The sequence below is a fragment of the Dipodomys spectabilis genome, unplaced genomic scaffold (assembly GCF_019054845.1).
Source record: "Dipodomys spectabilis isolate Male_0828 unplaced genomic scaffold, ASM1905484v1 ptg000034l, whole genome shotgun sequence".
NCBI classification, from domain to species: domain Eukaryota; kingdom Metazoa; phylum Chordata; class Mammalia; order Rodentia; family Heteromyidae; genus Dipodomys; species Dipodomys spectabilis.
Window position 1 is genome coordinate 3769682 of NW_024870711.1, and position 24772 is coordinate 3794453.

Consider the following 24772-nt stretch of genomic DNA (forward strand, 5'->3'; position numbering starts at 1 on the left):
GTGGCTTGTGCCTATAGCTACTCAGGAGTCTGAGATTTTAGAATTGAAGTATAGACCCAGCTTGGGTAGACAAATTTGTGTGACTCTTGTCTCCAATTATCCAGCAAAAAACCAAGAAGTGTAGGTCAATTGGCACATGCAGCCATAAGTGAAAAATCTGAGCAAGGGCTTGATGACTTCAACTTTAACAAAGAAAATAGAGACTATAAATTAAAGTTCTTGTTCTCAAAAAAGTTTCAATGTAGTGAAGGAATGAGACTTTGGATTCTACTTTGATGGTATGATGTAGACGTTCTTTTTATTATTTGAGGAAAGAGGAAGAGAAAGGAAGGCTGAAACTTTCTCCTTATACACAACTAGGGATTCATGGGATCCTGAAATTAGCCAGAACTGAGGTCCACAAAGAGAGCCATATCCTCAACTGGGGCCTTACTGACACCTAGTTCCTAGAGGGGATAGCAACTGGATGATTCTTCCAAACTTGCACAGTGCATCTGAAGTCCTACCCTGCTAGCTGCAGTCTGTCCCTTGCTCCTTTGTTTCTGTAAAGTCCTTGGGAAGTGAGAGGACAGTTGAGGATCAAGCTTTATAGCTAGGACTGTGAGTTCAGTGAATTGGTTATCACCATTCGTGCATGTATGGGGAGGAGAAAAAGTGTGTATATTGCATAAAGGATGTATAGTTTGTGCTTATCTCTCTTCTTTGTACTTCTTTTTTTGTAGTAATCTAAAATCTTTATATTATAAAGGAGCCATTCAGACTATCTCTCACACTCTCTACCCCCATGCTGTACAAGTATTAGCATGAGTTAAAGATTTCAGTACTTGTCCTGTTTGCTGTCTTGTGTACTTGTTCTGGAACAAATGAATTGTGTTTTATTTTCATAGCAATACAGAGCTTATGTGGCCTTCCCAGACTTTTTCCGGAACTCGACTGCTCTGTGGTGGAAGAGGGAAATGGAAGAGGTCTACACCAATCCACAGAGTCCAGAGAAGAGCTTGAAGTTTGATGGCATGTGGATTGTGAGTACAGGGTGCTTGTCTGTGTACACACAGTTAGCTGTTGTGTGAACCTCGACTTGCATAGGGATCACTGACCTTAGTCAAGACACTAACATTCCTTAAGAAAGATTTTGGACATCTCAGACTGTACTTTTCCCAAATCTGCCCAGAGACACTTGTATAAGGCATAAATTTCTGCTGTGAAATACCTAGGGTGATTTACTAATTTATTAGACTCTGCTTGCACTGCAGGGAATCTTTTTATACAACACTCTTGGGCAGTCGGTAGGTAGAGGTGAATTGCTATTTTTAGCTAATTTTTTCCTTCATGTGATGATCCTTTCTGACCAGCATTATCTGGAACTGTGAGATCATGAAATTACTTATCTACTATTGAGTTGACATAGTGTTATTGTCTTTATAACTACACCATTTATATGTGTATATGTGTGTGTGTGTGACATTTCTAGGATATGAATGAACCTTCGAGCTTCGTGAACGGGGCAGTTGCTCCTGGCTGCAGGGATACAACTCTGAACCGCCCTCCCTACATGCCACGTAAGGACCCGGGGCCTCCTTAATCAGCCAAGACATGGCTAGACAAATTCTGCCCAACCCCAACCTGCAGAGGTTTAGCCTGACCACTGAGGGCCAGTCCTTATAGAACTCTAGTTTACTGGGGCCAGTAAATAGCACATACAGGGCTTTCATTCATGGGATGCGTATTAGAGAATTTCTGCAATTGGGCCAAAAAACTCTTTATTATATGTAGTAGTTGTCCAAAGGGGTTTCCAGAGGTGCAATGCATCATGGTCAATGTCACCCTTCTGTAGTTCTCCCCTAGTTCTGTCCATCCCATCCCTGGCTTCATATTACATAGTTCAGCTTTACATATTGTATGTGGACTGTAACGGCTGTATTTTCTGTATCTCTAAGTGATTTTCATAGCTAGAGTTCTTAGTTTCTCAGTAATGTATCCACAGGAATGTCTTTTGCCATCAGTGGGTGTGATGAAGCTGATTGCCCTTGTCATAAGACCTTTGGGCTATGTAGTTACCCTTGTCCTTCTATGTCTCCATTTCAGTTATTTTCCTTGACTTGTGCAAAATTTTATGTACTTTGCATTATTTCCAAATCTTAACTTTCTAAAATGTAAGATATAGATAACCCTTTATAGTCTGTGGAGATTTTTGTAAGAATTATAAATATTATAGGCTCATGCATGTAATCCTAGCTACCCAAGATGTTGAGATCTGAGGATAGTTGTTCAAATCCAACCTGGGCAGGAAACTACTTGAGACTCTTATCACCAATAAACTACTCGAAAAGTCAGAAGTGGTGCTGTTGCACAAGTGGTAGAACACTAGCCTTAAGCAGAAGAAGCTGAGGGATAGTGCCCAGGCCTAGAATTCAAGCCCCAGGACCTGCCTTCCCTTTCCTTCCCAAAAGCCTGTATCAGGACCTGCTCTATAGTAAATGCGTGAAAAGTCTCTGTCGTTTCTGACATCTGTACTTTTTCCAGTCGTGTTGATATGGAAAATACCTGCAGCACCAGCGCAACTCACCAAGTGCACTGTTCTGTGACTGGTGCGGCAGAGGCCATTCAGAAGTGAAGTTAGCCTTAAGGTCCATAAATACATTTTCGTGTTGGAATATATCAGCTCTGTGTTTCCTCCCCGTGCCTCTTAGATTTGGCAGGCAGGGACAGAGGCCTGAGCAGCAAGACCCTGTGCATGGAGAGCGAGCAGATCCTCCCAGATGGCTCGCGGGTGCGGCACTACGACGTCCACAGCCTGTATGGCTGGTCCCAGACCAGACCCACCTACGAGTGAGTTGTGTCTCCCTTCTCCAGCTGGGCCCGAGGATAGAAACAGTGATGGGTACAGCTTCCCTACGTCACCTTGCAAACCCCATTGTAAGCGCCCACCAGAGGTGAATGCCATCAGTGTGGTAATTTTTGTTCTTTCAATAAATAATACATGACCGTGGAATGAGGTGCTTGTGTTAAACATGCATGTTTGCTTCAGTTAATTACCTGATGGTGGATTGATGTATGCACAGTGATACACCAATCATTATTTAATATACATGGTGTTACATGTAGATAATTGTTAGTGTCATTATATTCAATGTGTTACTCACCTTAGTGTGAACACAGGATTGTGATGGGCTAGACAATAATGTTTCACTTTAATAGTTAATTATCTCTATTTATTTCATAGTATATGCTAGACATTCTTTCCAGCTCAGTAATGCCAATTGCCCTAAAGAAAAGATTAGAAGGAAATTTGCTTCATTCTGTGACTGACTGGTGGAATGCCATGGAGGTCTCAAAGACAGGATCGGGGAGGGGGTGGCTCAAGCTTCCAGTAGGAGAGACAGAATCCTTGAGTCCTGCATAAGAAACTAATTTTAGGACCTGTCAGGACTGCTTTACTTAAGATCATTACATGTAGAAAAGTATACACATAAGTGGTAGAGTGTGGGTGAGAAAAGACATTTTTCTAACTACAAGGAGTCAGGGGTAGGCTTTGGGATTATACTTATTGATTCAAGTCTTTGTTGTTGTAATTTTTATTTTTGCCTTAGTTATTGAGTTCTTATTTGCCTTTTACCCCAAGATTCTTACTTGAGGATGCTGTTGTTAGATTATTATCTGACAATTCCTGTCTTTAGGCTGTGGGTCTTCAAACAGGAAAAGAGATTCAAACTACAGAGTACTCACTGCACTCATGAACTGCTGCTCTGCAGGAACTAGTTGGGTGTTGATAGTAACATTGCTGTAATCTTTCTCTGGGTTATGGTACCCTAATAGGTCTGGGAACAGTTCACTATTAGGTTACTGTCTTGAGGAAAAAGTGTAGAGATGTGGGGGTTCGTATTTCTTTGAAGTCTTTGGCGTCAGAGCTTTATGTTCAGTAAAAAGGACAGAAAGGCTAACTCTAACTCTTGCATTGCTTTCCACTTTCTATTCTGGAATCCCTCCATCAGCCAGTCTCATTTTCTAGATTGCCATGGAAGATGGAGTGTTGTGTCAATACACAGGATGGCTTTGTCTTTTACACCATGGCAGTGGTTTATTGCATGATGCACTTTTCATGAAACACTGAAATGGCAGTCTTCTCTGAATATCTCCCTCAACCAGAGGGAAATACATGCTCTCCATTCAGACAGCAGCATTGCTTTGATCCAAGTTCCCAGGACAGGAGTGAGGAAAGAGGATGCAGGTGCTCTGAAGCCTGCTCTGGCCTCAGTTCTCCCCCTGCTTCCTCCAACCAGGGCCATGCAGGAGGTGACAGGGCAGAGAAGTATCGTCATCACCCGCTCCACATTCCCTTCTTCTGGACGCTGGGCAGGACACTGGCTGGGAGACAACACTGCTGCCTGGGACCAGCTGAAGAAATCTATCATTGGTGTGTGGCTTTGCTCCCAGGGCTCTGCTCCTCCCACCCAGGGCAGGGGTTAAGAGCCTGGTGAGGGAGGAGGAGGAGGAGGCAGGTCAGGAGAGCTTGGCCTGACCCAGCTGTGCTTTTCCTTGCAGGTATGATGGAGTTCAGCCTCTTTGGCATATCCTATGTAAGTGACCCTTGGCTCCTATTGATGGACAGGTAGATGGCACATCTCTGAGAACTGTGCAGGAGGCTCGTTGTGTTGTGTCTTGTTTCAGACAGGGGCAGACATCTGTGGGTTCTTTCAAGATGCGGAGTATGAGATGTGTGCTCGCTGGATGCAGCTGGGGGCCTTCTACCCCTTTTCCAGGAACCACAACACCATCGGGACCAGGGTAGGAATCTGCTCCCCACTTTCATGTTTAGGGTCACCTGGAACATTCCCTAGACTTCTAGCTACAATTTATACCCTTTGAAAACTTGTTGGAACATTTTAAAATCAGCAAAGCTTTCCTCAATGAACCATGTTTCTCAGTGGTATAGGAATGATGGCTTTTGTTTAGATCAACGTAGTCTGAGGGGGGTGGGAATAGGTTTTAGGGGAAATTTCACCAGCTTTGTGCAGAGATCTTTGATGACATTTCCTAGGTTATTGCAATGCTCTCAGAAGGAGTAACATCCATTTCTCCATTTATCTTTAGCTAATCTAAAGGTAAACTTGGTCAGTGATTCATACCAAAGTAATCTATCTATGTGACAACCTTTTGTCCCTTATCAGACCCATGGCTAAGTTCATTTTATATTTGCTTTGGTCTTTTTAAATGAATTATATTTGTATTATAACTAATTGTACACAGGAATTACCATTCAACATGCTGGTTTGCAAGTACAATCCAGCTTGATCAATATCATTCCCTTTATCCCTTTTATTGTTCTCTCCCACTGCCCCAAAGTATCCTCTCCTCAATTTTCCTCCTTTCATAGACTAGGCTTTGAATCTTATAACTGCACTTTCTCCAAGACTCCCATGGTCAGTTCTAAAAAGAGTTTCCCCCATTCTTTAGAGACAAGACCCTGTGTCCTGGGATGCTGCCTTTGTGGATCTTTCCAGAAGTGTCATAGAGACCAGATACACCCTGCTGCCATATCTCTACACGTTGATGCACAAGGCCAACACGGAGGGCGTCACTGTGGTGCGGCCTCTCCTCCATGAGTGAGTGTCGAGCGGGAATCCTGCTGAGCACTGGGCAATGCCTGTCATTCTGTAAGGTGGTGCTTGCTGCAATCCATTTCTCAAATGAGGAAATGGGATTTTTTTTTAAATCCTCCAGGCAGAAACCATACTACACTTGACATTAGTAGACTCAGGAAAAATCAGGGATGAGAGGCAGTTTGTAGAGTTTACAAATGTTGAAACTATCTGAAAGCATGATTTCTTTCTTTCATATTTGGTCTTACAAAGACATCCTTACTGTTTATGGCAGCTGGTTTTGTGGGCCCAGGCCAAGTGTGCTCAGGTGATGGAAGAGCGCATTCCAGGGGAGACGAGAGGGCTGGGGGCCCCTTGCACTGACAATGTGCCATGCTGAGGAACTGTGGTGTTTCCCAGAAGGAAACGTATCTACAGCATTGCTGAAGTTTGGGGTCTGACCTGTGAATAGTGGAGATGATCTCTTCCTTATTAAAGTCAGTAATGTGTAAGATAGCAACTGGGTTTCTGACTTGGTATATTCTTGAGTTGTTCTCAGGGCCTTGGGCAGTGCCCTTAGGGGTGTCTATCTGTGACACTTCATTTCCTTTTCCAGGTTTGTGTCTGACCGGGAGACCTGGGCTATTGACAGTCAGTTTCTGCTGGGCGCAGCCTTCCTGGTCAGCCCTGTCCTGGAGCCTGTGAGTGTGGAGGCCCGGGATGGGTGGAGCTCCCAGCTGTGAGGCTGGGTGACAGCCGAGGAGAGGCTGTCCCTTGTGTTGGATGATCCTGAGACACAATTTCTTGTTGTGTGTCTTTTCTTTTCTTTATCTCTCTTCTTTCTTTTTGAGCAGCAAGAATTATTCTGAGATGATTTTTTTAAGTTGGCATAAGGTGTAGATTCACAGAAGAAGAAATATGACGTCATATGTTTGAAGACTATTCCTAGATATTACAAATGGGAGGAACAGAGTCACATGGGGGCAATAGGATATGAATTATTTACACGGCACTGTCACAGTTAACGACAAGCTGAAAGCTCCTAGGAGAACATCTGTCAAGGATGGTGTCATATGGGCTTTGGCCATCCCTCCTTTCCTTCTGTGATGGGGCTAACAAGCAGATTTCTTTTCTTTGTCTGTGATCAGTTAGTCTTCTGATTAAAATGTCTGAATACTTGGAATACTTCGTACAAATTTTCCTTTAATTCAGACTCAACTTGTCTTTTTAGAGAGAGATGAGTAATTCTGAAAGGAAATACTGATATACTCCCCCCCCCCCTGAAATCCTGTATTCCAAAGGCTTTATTAAACCATCTTGTGTTGTGCAGACGATTTCATGTTTGACAAGGGGGAAGGGAAGGAGGCTTCCCCCACCTTCCTGATCTCAGCAGACCTGCGGCCCTGGGTCCACCTCCTTCACTGCTCTGGCGGCCCTTCTGTATGCAGATTGCTTGATCTGTCCTTGGCAACATCGCCCTAGCCCAGCTTATATTTGTGTTTCATTTCAGAATGCCAGAAATGTGACAGCTTACTTCCCTAATGCCCACTGGTATGACTTCTACACGGTAAGCTTTGGTAAATTTTATACAACCTGGGGAAATGGTCTATTATAAGGCCTGGATTTCAAATCTCAAATGCTCTCATTACGTATTGGACAAATCCTTTGGATAGAGTATCTGAATTTTTCTCATCTTAATAAAGAAATGCCTTGAAGTGACATCTAAAGAATGTGTCTGACTTCTCAGTGTGCATGTCTGTGTGTGTGTGTGTGTGTATGTGTGTGTGTATTTATTTTCTCCATGTGTTATCAATATGTAAAATGTTAATACAGATAATCCAGATCTCAGTAAGTTGTGGTAGAAACTAGAGTGTTTTTTACAGTATTGCAGTTGGCTGTTTCTATCATTACTCATATCAGTGGCTTAGCTGGTGCTTTCCTATTGAGCCATTTTACAGTTGTACATTATACTGGTCTTTTGAGATGTCGTGTCACAGACTTATTTTGCGTAGGCTACCATTGAACAGTGATCTTTGCTACACAGCCTCCTGAATAGCTATCATTAGAGGCATGAGCCAAGGGCTTGACAAAACCATCAAAAATGATAAGTGCTTGACTGTCCTAAGTGGTTAAATATGGAGGCCTGTCATTGAATAAAATATTAACCATTGTTGAATTGCTGCCCGAAGATTTTCTATGTTAAGATTTTCTATGTTAAGGAGCATAAGGCAGTATATAAAGCTTTGACTCCCACACCTGAACATAGCATGAGCATTTGAATTGAGAAAACCACATGAGTTCTCCATTGTGTGCTTGGAGCAGGGGGAGCCCTGAAGACACTCTGGGGAACAGGGTGCTAGGAATCCACTCAGGGTGGTCTCTCGAGGAACAGGTGGAACAGTTTTCAGAAATAACCCAAAGGACTATATAAGCAGAGCCCTATACTGCCTTTGGAGGAGACAAGATCAGCAAAGAGGAAATACAGCAGGAAGACAAGGATGACAGACTGTGCTCATGACGCTCATCTAAGCTGATTTGCAGTGTGTTGGGAGAGATGAAGGAAGAACATTTGCTTCTGTTCTCTGCTGTGGGTGTCCTCCCCACAGCCCTCCTTCTCATTGTGGGTTTCCTTAGGGAGGCATGCTAAGGTTTCACAGCTAGCCTCAAGGCTCCTAGGGCAGAGAAAGTTTCTTCAGTGTCCCTCCCAGGTATTTCACAGGACACTTACAAGCCAAATGCTGTTTTGCACCCAGAGGCCTAAAAATGCAAGGTTGTAGTCCCAGGTGTGTGCTGGACATGAGGGACAGGCAGCAAGGTCAGAGAGCAGCTGAGATGTCAGGTACCTGTGCTGCTCAGGTTAGGTCTGTCACCTCTCACTCACCATCCCTTCCTCCTCCGGCCCACAGGGTGCACAAATCAATGCAAGCAGAGAGTGGAAGGTCCTGCCAGCACCTCTGGACCACATCAATCTTCATGTGCGTGGGGGCCACATCCTGCCCTGGCAGGAGCCTGCACTGAACACTCACCTCAGGTGAGTGGAGGGACCGGGCTCTGCTTTGCATGCTGGTTGCTCACTTATTTTCAGGGAGAGACCTCAATCCCATAGACTCTGCTCTCAAGGCCCAAAGCCATTTTATTAAACACATGTTCTTTTGTTTGTTTTGTTTTAGTCTTCTTTCATCTTCGTATCTGAACAATTCCCATGTATTTTAGATGTGAATTTAATGATTGATCTAAGAAGTGTCATTTGAATCAAAATTCAACAGACAGGCGCTCATGATCAGGGTGCTTCAGAAGTCTATCTGAATCATACTTGTTCCCAAAACATGAGATCAAACCATTGTTTATGCTATATGGTGGTTTTCATCTTGCATTGATAATCCTCTTATAAAAGATGAGAAATGACTCACCTAGGCCTATATAATAATTAGCAATTACTGAGATCAAATGAATGCTTGTTCTGTGTCTGAATTTTGCCAGTAATGGCCATTTTATCTGGAGACTTTTTTCTTTCATAACAGCAAAAAACATTTGCTTCAGAATCTGTAATGTCTCCATGTCAAAGATGAGCAAATAAAGGCTCTGCAAGGCTTAGTGACTTACTGTTCTATGGCTATAGGAAGATGAACATATCTAGGCTCCATGTCTGACTGATACCATTCCTTATAATGTAGACCCTCAGTTACTTGACTTCAGAGCGTCTGATGAAAAGTGAGGAACTAAAGATCTTTGCAAATAGAACTCTATTGTATGCATGAAGTCTTTCCTCTCTCCAGTCATCTGCTGCTGATGACTTAGGCAGCGTCTGTAGCTGGATATGTGAATAGTACTGGCCTACCCGCGGCTGTGCTGCTGCCTCTATAGTCAGCTGACCTGTGCTTTCAGGTGTGCACCCAGACCAGGCATGGCTCAATCCAGTTGGATTTCATTCATTTTGATTTTTGTTCATTTTATTTTTTGTAAAGGAGTGAACCCTGGTGCATTTTCAGTGATCCAAGTTACACTCAAATTCCCTCCAAATCACGTCTCCACTCTTCATGTAGTGGGAATGCTGCCGTTTCTTTGTTCTGGATATTTAATTGATATTCATGCATTTTCTCCATACTTCAGTTTCTCTTATTAATATTGCAAATATTTCAGTTATAGTTGTTAGACGCTATGCTTACAAAGGTCACCTGTGGTCCTTTGGAAACACAAATCTGTTGTGACTTCTTTGTATGACTTTCCTTCATCTTACCTTATTATCTGGAATAATTGATGAACTTTTGTTTCCAATGTGATGTTAAAGACTTAAATGTGGGTCTTGTTCCATTTCAGATGACCTGTTTGAGTTGTGTCTTATACTTTCTTTTCCCAATTATAATGTAAGTTATTAGGATGTGCTGTCTTCCCATCAAAACCAAATATGGAATCACATACAGCAAATTACTATGATATAGACTTGTATAACTGTGTTGCAGTCTAAGTGAATTTGTTCCTGGGATCAGTTGCTACTTCTGTGGACGTCATCCTTAAAACGAGCTGGCTGCGCCATTATTGCTTAGGATTTTCATATGCTCTCATAGTCCATGTCCTAGATCAGTGGTAGGGAATCTCTGACCCACAGAATCATATGGAACATCATGGGACAGGCACATAGCTCCTTATATGTTTCTCATCAGGGGCTCATGGCCATTTATCTATATTGATAATTTTGTATCATCTGATTGTGATTTCATAAATATTTAAATGACCTTTGACATTTAAACATGTGTATGTTTGTAGGCATAGCTTTTACTGTAACTACTGTGGTGTTTCTTTTTTGGGGGGGTGTTAATATTTTGATATTGATTTTTACTGTCGTGATTTGATGCTCATGTTCTTGCTGCCTGTGTGGATGCTCATTGTCACATATTGGATTGTTTCCTGTCCTGTGACATTATTCAATAAGAGACACTGATCTCTGTCCCTAAAGTAAAGCAGTACCATGTGCTGGTGCTATCTTTTCCCAAATGAAATTTGAAGGAAACCTAAGGCAGTGTGTTTTGCTGCCATCTTTGTGTCTCTCACGTGAGTCTTGTCTCCTGCAGCCGCCAGAAGCCTCTTGGTCTTATCATTGCCCTGGATGACAACAATGTAGCCAGAGGTGAACTTTTCTGGGATGACGGGCAGTCAAAGGGTGAGTGTTGTTATGGGCACCTTGCCTATTTCAAACCTGCATCTTTGGCCCTTCCTTCCTGCTGGCTAATCAGCCATTGGAGAAATCTCTGCAGGTGCAGTGGTCAATTCTTGATGGAAGAGTTTGCTCTCTAGTTGTAGTGTTGAAGAAGTAATAGATGAACTTAGAATTCTGCGCCAACCGGGATCTGTCATAAGCACTCCTTTCACTGTCCCGTATTATCTTCCCCAGGAAAGCTAGGAGCAAATGGGCAGCATATGATGGCATCGGAAGCATCCCCATCTCAGTGAGCAGTGAGGATGCACATTCCTCCTGGTGTGCATCTGGCCATGGCTCTGCCCATGTTCTTGCCCTGTCACAGTAACAGTTCCTGTGGCTCTACCTTGGTTGGCAGTCGAATCCCACAGGACATAGTCTTGAAAGTATTTCAAGTACATACTGAAGGGAGAAGGGAAATGGTAGATTCTCCTTGGTATTCTTTCTATAATGATACTTATTTCAAGATGGGAATTTCTTAAAGCTCATTATTTTATTTTAAAATTTTTAATTGACATAAATTGAAGATAGTCAAGGGGAATAACCTATACACATACATTGTATTATGATTTCTCATGATCAAAGTAGTTAACATATATACTTATTAACATCTCTCTATGTCTCCCAACCCCTGCCCCAGGCCACTATTGTTCTGCCTCTTAACTTATGTAAGTTGAATTATTTTAGGTTGTGTTATAAATGAGATCGTAAGGTACATATTTCAATGTCTCTCTTATTTCCCTTGTAGAACATGTTCCAGTTTTATCGATGTGTAACTAATCTAAGGGTTTTCCAACTCGGGCGAATGCCGTGTGTGTGTGTATGTGTGTGTGTGTGTGTGTGTGTGTGTGTGTGTGTGTGTGTCTTTAACTCAGGTATGGGAGCTGTCCTTTGCCTTTCTTTGAAAATGTTATTGTAAAGGTGATGTATGGAGGGGTCACAGTTACAGAAGTCAGTACGGAGTACATTTCTTTTTTAACTGTACATAAGTCAGTATTGAGTACATTTCTTTTTTAACCACCCCGTACCTCATTTTCTTTCAATGTTTTTCCTCTCCACCTTCCTTCCCCCAAGTTGTCCAGTTCATTTCCAACATAGTGTCTAGTGAGTATCATTCCTGAATTGGTTCTCCCTTTTCCCCACCTTTTCTGTGCTTCCTGTTTGCCTCCAAATCAGGTAAATTGATATATAAGACAAAGGCACAGAAATAAAAACAGAAACAATAGGAAATAAACCAAAGCAAAATGAAAAGAAAGAACTGACAATGGTCCAATTTTAAATACCTCTTGTTTCTACTTCTTGGAGTTCATTTCCACAATCATCATTTTATAGGATCATATGCAGAGAGCAATTGAGCCTTTGCGATCCTCTCCTAACAATATCCTCCTTTGTTCTCCTTATGTGAATGTGTAGACTACTGTTCAATTAATCATATCCCAGTGCAATTATTTATCTTTTGCTATCCATTTGGTTTACTTGTAGATTTATGAGCTCAATCTAATTATTACAAATTAGGGCAACCATGCAGTCTATATTTCTTTGGATCCTGCTTTCTCAGCTTAGTATAGCTATTTCCAAGTCTTTCGGTTTCTTTATCAATGGGGTAATGTCATTCTTTCTGATGTAAACATAGATTTCCAGTGTGTATATATACCATATTTTCCTGATTCATTCAACAACTGAGGAGCTTCTGGGTTACTGCTCTGCCACTTGAGCCACAGCTCCACTTTTGGCTTTTTCTGGTTAATTGGAGCTAAGAGTCTTATGCACTTTCCTGTTTCAATTGGCTGTGAAGTTCAATCCTCCTGAGTAGCTAGGATTACAGGAGTGAGACATTTGTGCCTGGCTAGGATTTCCACCTCTCTTATGGACAAAATAGTCCATTGGGAACTTGTGCCACACATTCCTTATCCATTGATACTTCGGAGGTCTCTATCTTTATATTCTTACAAGAAATGAACTACAGATGTTGGAGAAAGGGCTGATAACAAACCTCCTAGAAGAATATGTAGAGCAACAGTTCTTTGACGTTGGCCCTGCTTGTAATTTTTTATCTTGGATTTGACACAAAAAGTAGTTAACAATGGGGCTTAGAAGGTGGCTCAGTGGTAGTGTGCTTGCCTTGCATGCATGAGGCCCTTGGTTCAATTCCTCAGCACCACATTAAGCAAAAAAGCCAGAAGTGGTACTGTGGCCCAAGTGTTAGAGTGCTAGCCTTGAACTGAAGAGCTGAAGGACAGTGCCCAGGTCCAGAGTTTAGGCCCCACGACTGACCAAAAACCAACAAATAAAACAAACGAATTAACAAATGTAAAAATTCATAAACTAGCACTTCGTCAAATTAGAAATTTTCTACACATCATAATATATTCAGTACTGTGTTAACCATAGCATGGGATAAAATATGTATAAATTGCATACCTAATAGGAGACTTATTAAAAAGGTATAAAGAGCTTTTGCAACTCTATATTGTGTGACTATATAATCTGGTTTAAAATTAGGCAAAAGGTGTAAATAGGCTTTTTCCAAAGACAAAATAAAAATTGCTAATGGGTATATGAAAATGTCTGGGACACCACAAATCAGCAGAATTATGCAAATTTAAAAAATTAAAATAGCATGTCACATCACATCCGTTAGGATGGTTGCTATCAAGAGACAGGAGGCAGCAAAGGAGGGAGAGGGTGTGGAGTGAAGGGAACTACATTCAGATGCTGTGGTAGGTGGTAAATTGGCACAGCCATTGTGGAAAACAGTGCAGAGCTTTCCTGAAATACTGAAATAGTCTGTGTGTATCCAATGCAAACAACACACCCTATAAATCTCCAATCTCCTGTTCTTTGGAGCATTTTTCAAATAACAGCACATGTTAGTGTCCACTGGCAGATGAGGGAACAAAGATGTGGAGGGAGGAAGATGCAATCGAATAATTTTCAGTCATTTAAAAGGAAGGATATTCTGCTACTTGTAACGTCAAGTAGCTCTAAGAGAGGCAGGTGAAACTCAGCTTCCTATGTTGGCAGGCCAGTCTGACTTGTCTTTTTATTATTTTCAGATACTGTGGCCAATGATGTTTACATTTTATGTGAATTTACGGCCAGCCAGGTGAGTAGCCCATTTTCAGGAACCTTGGGTGTTAGGATTTAGCACTTCCTGTAATTATGTTTCTAATTTCATTTGCATAAATGACTATAGGTAAGCATATTTCCATTTATGATTTAATTTTCAATAATTTTCTTATCTCTGTTATCCAAAGGAGGCAATAATATGGACAAATAAAAACAGATGATGTGTGATTCAGTTCTGTTTGCTATTTTTAATTTATTTTCCTTAGAGGTTTATTAAAATAAGTTCCCTATCACTGTGCACACATTGGTAGAGAGTTCAGGAGCATCAGAGCCTGAGGAGTATGTGGTCTCTGATGAAGTGTTAGAGAGACAAGATAAAATGAATACTAGAGATCCAATTTCATGCCTAATTATGCGTCACTGTTTTGCAGACCCACCTGGATGTGACTATTTCCAAAGCAACTTACAAAGACCCCAATAACTTAGCATTCCAGCAGATTAAAATCTTTGGGACTCAGGCACTGAGCAACATCACAGTGAAACAGAATGGTGTCCTTGCTCCAATGTCTCCTAAAGCCACTTATGATCCTAACCTGAGGGTAAGACTCATGTGGTTGGGCAGAGTTTCAAGAATTCTTCCAGGCATCCTGTGTCCTCTGGAGAGTGCTATTTAAAGAAGAGTCATAAAGTGTAGTAGTGGTGGCATATATCTGTAATGCCACCTAGTGGGGTGTTGAAGGAAGGGGAATGGAGAGTGGAGATCATGTAGGGCAAAATTCATGAGGCCATATTTCAAAAACAAATAAAAGGAAAAACAGAAAAGGAAATTCAACAATGCTTGATAAGTAATACTCATTACCTTGCCCATATAATTGTAACCCCTCTGTATGGTATTTTCACAATGAAAAAAGAAAAACAAGGGGAAAAGAAGGAAATTCTGCTGCTTGTGACATCAAAGTACCTTTAGCATAGACCACATGTTTATATAGCACAAGCACAAGGCCCTGAATTCATTTCCTATCACCTCAAAAAAGAGAGGAAAAAATAAAAGGTAAAAAATATCGAAGCTATTTAAACAAATTTGTGGATTCAATTAAAAATGTTTTCACATTTTAAACAATAGTGGGAGACTGAGTAATGAGACAGAGATGTTAGAAATTGAAGGAAATATAAAGATATTTTTTTCAAATTCAACGTTTTTGCAGTTTATGAATCTGAAATCTGAATTATTCATATAACTTGTTTAAATACTCCATAGAAAAAGAGAAATAGGAAGGCAATTGGAACAAGACTATATAATTCTTCTGGCTCTCTTTCTACCATTTCAGATGATTGGGGAACACTGATTGGTGGAGAAAGGGACAAGAGTAGTAGAAACATGTAGAGAAAAAGAACAGAGTCAATCTGAAAAATATAAAGAAGCAGGAGAAAAGTCAGGAAGGTAGACAAAGGGACAATTAAAAAGTTTATTTGGACTTTCTATGTGCACAATGTAATGTACAATGTGTGGCGTACTGATATTACCCTGTTGCGACCTCCATACTGAATAGTTGCCCTGTATTGATTGACCAGTCTGCCTGTAATGTTTTGGAATATTTCCTGTACATTGTTGAGGGTCTGGTCTCATTGTAAGGACTCACATCCTGGAAGGCCTGGGTCCCATGTACATATTTCCATGTGGCTTCTCCATTTGCACAGGTCGCTGTGATCACAGGCATCCGTCTGGTCCTGGGAGAAGCATACACAGTAGAGTGGGACATCGGCATAAAGGACCAGGAGAAGATAGACTGTTACCCCGATGAGCATGGAGCTACTGAGGCCAGCTGCATGGCCCGAGGCTGTGTCTGGGAGGTAACTGCACTGACAACATGAACTTTCCCTGACAGCTCTGCACCTCACCTGTAATGCATGAGCAAACACCAGTACCTCAGTATCCACTTAGAATCCATGTGAAGAAAGGGTTCCCCAAGACACCTCATCCAGATGTGAAGACAGGAAAAGTGTGGGACATTTTAAATAAACATTTTCTTAACATAGAAATTTAAATTCTTGGCACTATCTAAAGGAAACAAGGTCCAGGAATGATGGGAAGGCCTTTCCTAGCGCTTGCTACTTGATACCTCCAGGCCCACATGCTGATGCACACTATTGACTTTCCTTCTCAGGCATCCAGTATCCCTGGGGTCCCACACTGCTACTTTGTGAACGATCTGTATTCAGTCAGCAATGTGCAGTATAACTCCCATGCGGCCACAGCTGACATCTCCTTGAAGTCTTCTCCTTATGTCACTGCCTTCCCCTCCACACCTGTGAGCCCCCTGCGCCTGCTCGTGACCTACCACAAGAATGAAATGCTGCAGTTCAAGGTAAGTATAGTTACATGTGAGAGAACACCCAACGGTCTTCCTTTCCCGTCTCTATGTAGTCAGTGATTTGTCATCCTAATACAAGCTAACTCTGTAAAGTTCCATGCTACAAAAGAGCCAGCCATTCTGTTAATGTGAAGAGCAATGAGAAGCCCTTGGAAGAGCAGCTCCCATTTCCTAATGTGAATTAAGAATAGGATACTCTTATGAAATCAGATATCAAAGAAGTGGGGAGAGAAGGAGGTAGGCTACTGGGTAGGTTGATAGAGTGAAGGATAGAGGTCATGTAGGTATAGGAAAGGAGGTGCAGAAGAATGGACTTGTTTTGGACTGAGAAGATCTGGAGACTAATCACATAGGATAAGAAGGAAAATTAAATGCGAAGGCTGTTTGTCTCTGTTTCTCATCTGTGTGAATGGTGGTGACATCAACTAAGTGGAGGAACTGGATAGTATGCGATGGGAATTCATGGAACTTATCAGTTGGGTAAACAAGGTCTGGATTGGAGTTTTCCTTGACATTCCACTCAAGCGCAGTGCTGTTTACCCTCCCATGGTGTCATTACCCTTAGCACCAGGACTGAGCTAGCTTTGTTGTGACAGTTTCTCTGTTATTCTCCAGAACAAGGGATTTGTCCACTTCTTGTGCTTCTCACTTAACACCATGTCAGTAGACATTAAGCCCTGCAATGTTTGCTGAGAGAATAAATGAAAGAGTATAACAGTATAAAGTTGCCTAAAAGGTTCTTAACAATTACATCTAGGAGGATGCTGAGTTCTTTTCTATCTTTCAATGCTATGCTTTTATTTGGTGTCCTCAACTTAGCAGGTAGGATATACCTAATACATGGAATGAATTAAGTTACTTAGATTTCCAGCCTAAAGTCCTGTGTACTCACCAGTTAACCACACAACTATATACATACATACATATATACATACAGGCATACATGCATGCATACTTACATTTGTACCTTTCTCAACCCTCTTAAGCACTGTACATCATTGCATTGATAAATGCATTGCTAGAATGACTTGATATCTGTGCTTTGTTAATGACTACATAGCTCTTTATGCTAAGATTCTATTTCTCCCTTGCAATTAATTTTCTCTCAGATATAGTGGCTGATATCACCTTTCCTATAATCTTACAGTACTTTTTTGTAGTTGACCATTAATCCACCTTACTGAAGGGATGTAAACATATTTCATTCTCTGGAGGGAATGAATAACCTTGGTCTACTATGTTTACACCAGTAGCACCTAATCCAGCACCAGAAAGGGATATAGGGAATACATTTATATGTTCTTTTTCAGCATAGACAACTATGATGAACTTAATTATAAAACCTTCATATTTCTGATTTTTTTCCAATTCTGTAAAAGCTTCACAGACACTCATATGCACACATATGGAATAATAAGGAATACATTGATAACTGCCCTACTGGCTTTTGAATGCCTTTCATGCAAGTACCAAAGTCAAAGTACCTGTATTATTGTAATAAAGCTCTTCACATATGAGATCTGACAGGTTCAATTCAAAGTTTTGGATTTAAAGTTGTTCTTTAAGAGCTTAAAGGAAAGATATAACGTCTCTGTTTGCTCCAATGCTGACAAAGCTCTGCTATGATACACATTTAAAGATCTAATTTTGCCTAAAATTTTGATTTCACAGATAACACTCATGCTTCTTTTTGGTTTGTATTGCATTGTTTTAGCACACTTAGATATTGTGAATTGGACAACTTGTTGTTCAATTTTCCCATCAGCTCAAATAGCTATGCTTTCTTGTGATTAAAAATATTGTAATTCATATTTCATGGCTATTTTGAGTTAGATGATACAATATTATTACGTATGATTTCCCTATGTCTGACACAACAGCAGAATGTATGTACCCTCTCTGCATGATCTGCTAAAATCACTTTCCTCTGACTTAGATTTATGATCCCAGCAACAGCCGTTATGAAGTCCCAGTCCCTCTGAACATTCCCAGCACTCCATCCAGCTCCTCTGAGGCCCGTCTCTATGAGGTTCTCATTAAGGAGAATCCATTTGGGATTGAAATTCGCCGCAAGAGTACAGGCACTGTCATGTAAGTGGCCCTGGTTGGATTGGGGACTGAAGGTTACATGGACATCTCTACCAGGGCCTCAGTGGTTGCATATGCTCTGTCTGAGAGATTACCCCTGTGCATTCCAGACCCACTGCTAAGCTATGTCCTTTAGGTGTGTTTTTGGGCAATCTTTGTATTTAGAACCTACTGAGGCAGTTTCTGGTAACTAGGAATTCCTTCAACAAATATTTATGGATGCCTTCTGTGGATTAGGTGCTGTTTAAGGTACTGTGGTTATACTCAGAAGAGATGTCTCTCCTCATGAAAAACATAGTTTAAATTATATTAAAGAAGCAAAGATGTTAAGGTGATGTGTAGTATTAGGGGAAAGAGTAGAGTAAGAGTTTCTGTGTGTGTGTGTGTGTGTGTATATGTGTGTGTGTGCACGTGGGTGTGTCTTTGGGGAACTGTTTTAACACTGTGATGGAAAAAGAATATCTGAGAATTGAACCTCCAGCCTAACTCTTGATTTTGTCTTCATTAGGAGAAACAATTTATATATTTATATGCATATATATGCATATATATGTATATCCCTGTGTGTGAGTGTGGGGGGATATTAGAGAGGGAGGGGGGAAAGAGACAGAGAGACAGATTGAGATTTATGGACACCTTTAGTCATAACTGTGGAAGCAAAACAAGTCTCAGTTTGTCCCTGCAGAGTCACAACTTACAGAAAAGATGACACCAAAGCCAAGAAGTATGCATGTGTCTCCTGGGGGTTGGCCCATCTCACTCCCACATGCAATTTGCTGGAGGAAACTCATCCATAGGGCCCAACTTACATAAGAATGAGAGAACATGGATTAGAACTTGGATGAAAAGTGGCCACCCATTTGAGCTTGTGGAGGTGGGGGAAGAGCATTGGTGATAGAATAAGCAAGTAATAAGTTAGTAAGCTATAGCAGGCAGAACCTGGCACTGTACTATTCCTTTGTGTGCAAAAAGGAGCTGGGGTATCAGCGAGTGGATGAGGGTGCAAAATAGGTATCAGTGAGGCCTCTCCTCAGTGACAGCCTTGCAGGCATTAAAAGCAGTTTCATGAGAAGGCACTTAAAAAGGAAGAACAGGAAAAGAGAGGTGCCTTTAGACACCTCATTGTGGATCTATGGAGAAACTGGATTTGGGTTTCTGGGAGATGGGGAAGAATGTAGGGTGCATTGCTTGAGAAGTCAGCTGCCGGAAGGAATTCCCGGGGAGCTCACTTCCTTGTCCACCTTGGCCTTTGCCTTGCAGCTGGGACTCTCAGGTCCTGGGCTTCACCTTCAATGACATGTTCATCCGCATCTCCACCCGCCTCCCGTCCCAGTACATCTATGGCTTTGGGGAAACGGAGCACACGGCCTATAGGAGAGACTTGAACTGGCACACGTGGGGCATGTTCTCCAGAGACGAGCCCCCGGGGGTAAGGACAGAGCATTGGCAGAGTCTACACTCCCTTTTCTGCACCCACACTGCATGCCTGTGAAGCCCTATGGGTGCCTCTGTGCTTCCTCTTCCCTGACTGCAGTGAATCATCCCCTTCTGCTTCTGTCCTGTGACCATTCCTCCAGCTCCTTTGATCTCATGTGTTGAAGTTAGTTGCAGGAGAATGTAGGCCCGTGAGTTTTTGTTGACGTTCCTTCTCAGATGCAATGTCTTCTCACTCTACCCACTTCTCCCCATGACTCTCAGTACAAGAAGAATTCCTATGGCGTCCACCCGTACTACATGGGCCTGGAGGAGGACGGCAGTGCCCACGGAGTGCTCCTGCTCAACAGCAATGCCATGGGTAGGCACACGCCTGTGGCCCCTCTTCCTTAATATGAATTGTTCTCTAGTTCTATCAGGTTGTCTGTGACCCAGCAGCCCATTATGAATATTATCATTGTTACAGTCTTTTTATTTTCTTACTTCTGTGAATTTTACTCTAATAACATGTGGTTAAAAGATATAATTAAAATATTAATTTTGCAAATAATTACCATTAAGTGATCACAAAACCAAGTGGTGCCTGGGCATGGCCTAGTTATCTGAAATAATGTGAAGCTGTGAGTTAGAGAACTCCTACTGAAGCACAAAAGTACTAGGAAGAGTTGTCTAGATAATAGTCTGATAATTCATGGAATAATAACAAGTTGTCAATGGCAGTTTCCTCATTCTGGGACTATGCAACGTTTTGATGAAGTGTTTTTTATTGAACAAACTGTCAAGTATCCATGGATACCTATGTCATATGAGTTCAAGACTATTTTAATAAGCCTCAACACACTAAAATAGTAAAGCAAATCCACGGAGATTGTTCATGGATGAGAGCCTTGTAGAATTTCTTTTTTATTGATTTATTTTTTATTGTGAAAATACTGTACAGATGGGTTACAATTACATGGGCAAGATAATGAGTACATTTCTTATCAAGCATTGTTGCCTCCTCTATTGTTTCTCCTTCCCATACCTTGACATCCTCCCCTTGCTCCTCCCACACAATCCTCCCCGCCACCCCCACCTCCAAAGTTGTAAAGTTCATTTTTGACATAACGACTTGTACTTCTCATTGTTGCAATGGGTCCACCTGTATCCTTCTCTTATGTGAGTTGAATATAGAACATCTACTCAATACTTTACAGTAAAAGAGAAAGTATTGTATTGCGGTCTGTATGTCTTCTCATGCTGAAGCTTTGCAGGCAGCTCAGTTCACCTTTCCCTCTATTTTCAGATGTGACTTTCCAGCCCATGCCGGCCCTGACATACCGCACCACAGGAGGAGTCCTGGACTTTTATGTGTTCCTGGGACCAACTCCAGAGCTTGTCACGCAGCAGTACACTGAGGTAGGTGTGAATTCACTTGTCTGTCAAGTGCTCATGCAGCAAGTCCATGTTCCAAATCTTGTATTCATTTTTATATCTCTCACTGTGATCATCAGAATTTGGGCTTTTTCATTACAGGTATGTTATAAACTAGGGAGCAATAAATACCTTCTAATACCTGTTAAATTCATAACCTCTCATTATTGCAGAGTAATAGTTGAGGAGGTTAAGTCATGGTAGTGGTAATACTAATAGTAGGTGTAGTGATGATAATGATCATTATGGTGGATGATGGTGGTAATGTTGGTGATAGTGGAGAGGATAATAAGAATGATGATGGTAGTGGTTGTGATGACGGATGTGATGGTGGTGGGAATGTGTTTGAGAATGGTGATCGTGAAGGTGATGGTGCTGATGATGGCATTGATGCTTTTGATGATGTCAATAGTGAAGGTTTTGAGAATGCTAACGGTGGTTGTGATAAGTTGGTTGCAAAGCGGTTGACTTTACACTTCATGGTGGTGATGATGGTGATAGGAGTGGTCATGACAGAAGGTATGGTAGAAGGAAATCAATACAATGCGTGGTGTGTAACAGAAATAACAAACTTGTAATAATTATCGCATCTGGTATGTTAATGCATTCAGACCTCACGAAAACACTATGAGACAGACACTAAGATAATTTCCAATTCAAAGGAGAATGCAACACAATGAGATTACTCAAATAGCAAGGCATTCAATGTATGGGTTAACTTACAGAATTTGATCCCGTATTCTTGGTTCTTCACTAGTAAGTTAGATAGACTGCATCTATGAATGAAGAAAAAAAAAGTACTTCCCAGAATTCCTTCAGAATGAGCTCAGGCCTAATAGAAGGGTTTTCCCTAGGGAGTTGAGTACTATTATCCTTTTGTGAATTTGAATTTGTTAGTTTTCTAGCTTGGAACACTGCAATAAGCTTGTCCTTACTTCATAATTAACTTCAAAGTGTGACTTCTTGTTTAAAAAAACGAGTATTCACCAGCATTTGGTGTCATTTGCAGGTGATTGGCCGGCCTGTCATGGTGCCTTACTGGTCCCTGGGGTTCCAGCTGTGTCGCTATGGATACGAGAATGATGCTGAGATCTCCAGCTTGTATGATGAGATGGTGGCCGCACAGATCCCCTATGTATGTATACACCATGGATAACAGGCTACTCTGTGGTCTCGTACCTAATTCACCTGTCTCTGGGTCTCAGTTTTGGTCTGGAGTTTTGTGAGGTTCTACAAGTGTACCAAGTGCTAGGTGCTCAGGTCAGCATCTATGGGTGGGGCAGCAAGGCCTGCATGGGACTCTGAGGCACTCACTGACTACATACAAAAGCTAGGGATGAGTCTCAGGAAAAGCACACAGCAATACAACAAATTCTATCCACTTAGCACAAGAACAACCAATAATCAGATCTGCTCGCCTACCCACTTTAGTTTTTATTTCCTTCCAGTTTTTATTCAGTTGCTTATAATAGTATCTAAATTGCACACAACCATCCTATGCATACCTTTTCTAATGAGGAAACTGTGTCTGCTCACTACTGAGTCAGCACCTTCGACGGGAAGTACATGTGTTTGTGCTTCTTTGCTTTCTTTTTTTATTTTTATTTTTGGGTCCGGTCATGGGGCCTGAACTCTGGGCCTTGGCGCTGTCCCTCAGCTCTTCCGCTCAAGGCTAGTGTTCTACCACTTGAGCCACAGCACCACTTCCGGCTTTTTCTTTTTGCTTATGTGGTGCTGAGGAATCGAACCCAGGGCCTCATGCATGCAAGGCAAGCGCTCTACCACTGGGCCACCTTCCCAGCCCCAGTGCTGCTTTGCTTTCTCATAGACTTACTGTCTGTTGGGTAGTAGGACTGAGGAGGAAACAGTTTTCATGAACCATCGAAGCCAAGGGTGTCTTCATAGTGGAGACATCCAGACTGACTCCTTATGTTAGCAGTTTATAAAGCACTTTCTCACCCAGTGTTTTTGTTGATTTTCTTAATAACCCACCATCTAGGTCTTATCTTCCTATTTTTCTCCTGACTTAGATATTTTCCTTTATATTTTGTGAGTGAAAGTTGAACGACCATGTATATTCACCCGTATCTATAACTGAGAAATGACAGAGCTGGGAGCTGAGTCAGAAGGAGGCACGGGGGGTGGAGAGTGGTTCTCCTGGGAACCTGGCCTTGAGGCCCCAGCTATCACTCAGCCCCCTGTGTCCTCCCCAGGACGTGCAGTACTCGGACATCGACTACATGGAGCGGCAGCTGGACTTCACCCTCAGCCCCAAGTTCTCTGGGTTGCCCGCCCTGATCAACCGCATGAAGGCCGCTGGCATGCGGGTCATCCTCATTCTGGTCAGAGCTCGTGGGAATCTGTGGTCTGGGAGGATGAAGGGGAATGGGTGGGGAAGGCCCGCACTGTGTTTCCTTCCATGGTACACAAGGAAAGGTTGAAGTTCCATGGAAAAGGTATTTAGCAGCATCTCAGTCACTTAAAGTTCAAGTATAATGTAAGGAAGATGTTTGTGGAAGAGCTGTGTTGTGTCCCTGGCCATTCTCTGCATGTGTCTTTCTGTCTGATTTGTGCTTTGGTTTCAGGACCCAGCCATTTCTGGCAATGAGACAGAGCCCTATCCTGCCTTCACTCGTGGTGTGGAGGATGATGTCTTCATCAAGTTTCCCAATGATGGAGGAATTGTCTGGGGCAAGGTATGATCTAAGGACTGATCCCCTAACACCTCGCCTGGGGTGGGGACAATGTTAGTATATCTTTTCCTTATATATATTGTCCTTTTTCACTTGAGTTCTTATCTTAGATCAGTAGTTTTCATACTTCAATCACTATGTGTTGATCTAAAGGCTCTATGGAATCCACTTTCTTTTAGATCAACTGTACATACTAAACAAATTATATGGTCCCTAGGCCCATGGTTTGTGACTTCTTAGGGAATACTCTGTATAGGAAAATATCTGGTGCATTGCTGTTGAACTTGTTTCTGTACTTAGGTCTGGCCAGATTTCCCTAATATTGTGGTTAACAGTTCTCTGGACTGGGACAGCCAAGTGGAGGTAAGATGTTTTTGTGAATAATGACTGAAGTCAGTTACCAAGAAGGGACAGCCATGCCCAGAATCCTGTTCAATTTTGGCAAGTCAGTCTGTGTGGTAATGACTACATGCAGCAATGCTCTGCTTACAACTGAGACCTAAGTATTCTTGTCTTTGGCTGAGGCTCTGGGGACTTTTTACTCCTCCTTGATGTCAGCAATGCAACAGTGAATTCAAATCCAAGGCTGCCAGATTTCAAAGGCCATGATAACTTCAAGAAGTCTTACCTTTTCTCTAAATTATTCTTGTTCTTGTGGTTGTTGTGGTGGCCATGAATAACCCTTGAGGAGTATTACCTAATGTCTGCCTTAGTGATTGAGGTTTTTTTTTCTCTTTATTTCATTTATTTATTTATTTATTTGGTAGATTCTGGAGGCTGAACTCTGAGTCTGGGCACTGTCCCAAGCAATACAGCTCAAGGCTAGCTCCCTACCACTTGATCCACAGTGTCACTTCTGGCTTTATGCTGCTTAAGTGGTGCTGAGGAATCAAACTCTAGGTCTCATGTGTGCGAGGCAAGCACTCAACC

The 24772-nt window shown here is 41.9% G+C and overlaps 1 protein-coding gene across 1 annotated transcript in view; it reads left to right on the plus strand.

Annotated features, from left to right (window-relative positions):
- LOC122105758 overlaps positions 1 to 24772 on the plus strand; it is a 175663-nt gene that overhangs the window by 80162 nt on the left and 70729 nt on the right. Inside the window, exons 58-80 of the mRNA XM_042677043.1 lie at positions 888 to 1022; positions 1472 to 1559; positions 2691 to 2829; positions 4281 to 4414; positions 4543 to 4577; positions 4669 to 4785; positions 5455 to 5603; positions 6196 to 6280; positions 7090 to 7146; positions 8486 to 8610; positions 10649 to 10737; positions 13830 to 13879; positions 14274 to 14441; positions 15541 to 15693; positions 16008 to 16208; positions 18151 to 18305; positions 19563 to 19731; positions 20001 to 20097; positions 21022 to 21134; positions 22159 to 22284; positions 23363 to 23491; positions 23735 to 23845; positions 24143 to 24205. Coding sequence (XP_042532977.1) covers positions 888 to 1022; positions 1472 to 1559; positions 2691 to 2829; positions 4281 to 4414; positions 4543 to 4577; positions 4669 to 4785; positions 5455 to 5603; positions 6196 to 6280; positions 7090 to 7146; positions 8486 to 8610; positions 10649 to 10737; positions 13830 to 13879; positions 14274 to 14441; positions 15541 to 15693; positions 16008 to 16208; positions 18151 to 18305; positions 19563 to 19731; positions 20001 to 20097; positions 21022 to 21134; positions 22159 to 22284; positions 23363 to 23491; positions 23735 to 23845; positions 24143 to 24205 — 2688 coding nt within the window. The remainder of the gene's footprint in view (positions 1 to 887; positions 1023 to 1471; positions 1560 to 2690; positions 2830 to 4280; positions 4415 to 4542; positions 4578 to 4668; positions 4786 to 5454; positions 5604 to 6195; positions 6281 to 7089; positions 7147 to 8485; positions 8611 to 10648; positions 10738 to 13829; positions 13880 to 14273; positions 14442 to 15540; positions 15694 to 16007; positions 16209 to 18150; positions 18306 to 19562; positions 19732 to 20000; positions 20098 to 21021; positions 21135 to 22158; positions 22285 to 23362; positions 23492 to 23734; positions 23846 to 24142; positions 24206 to 24772) is intronic.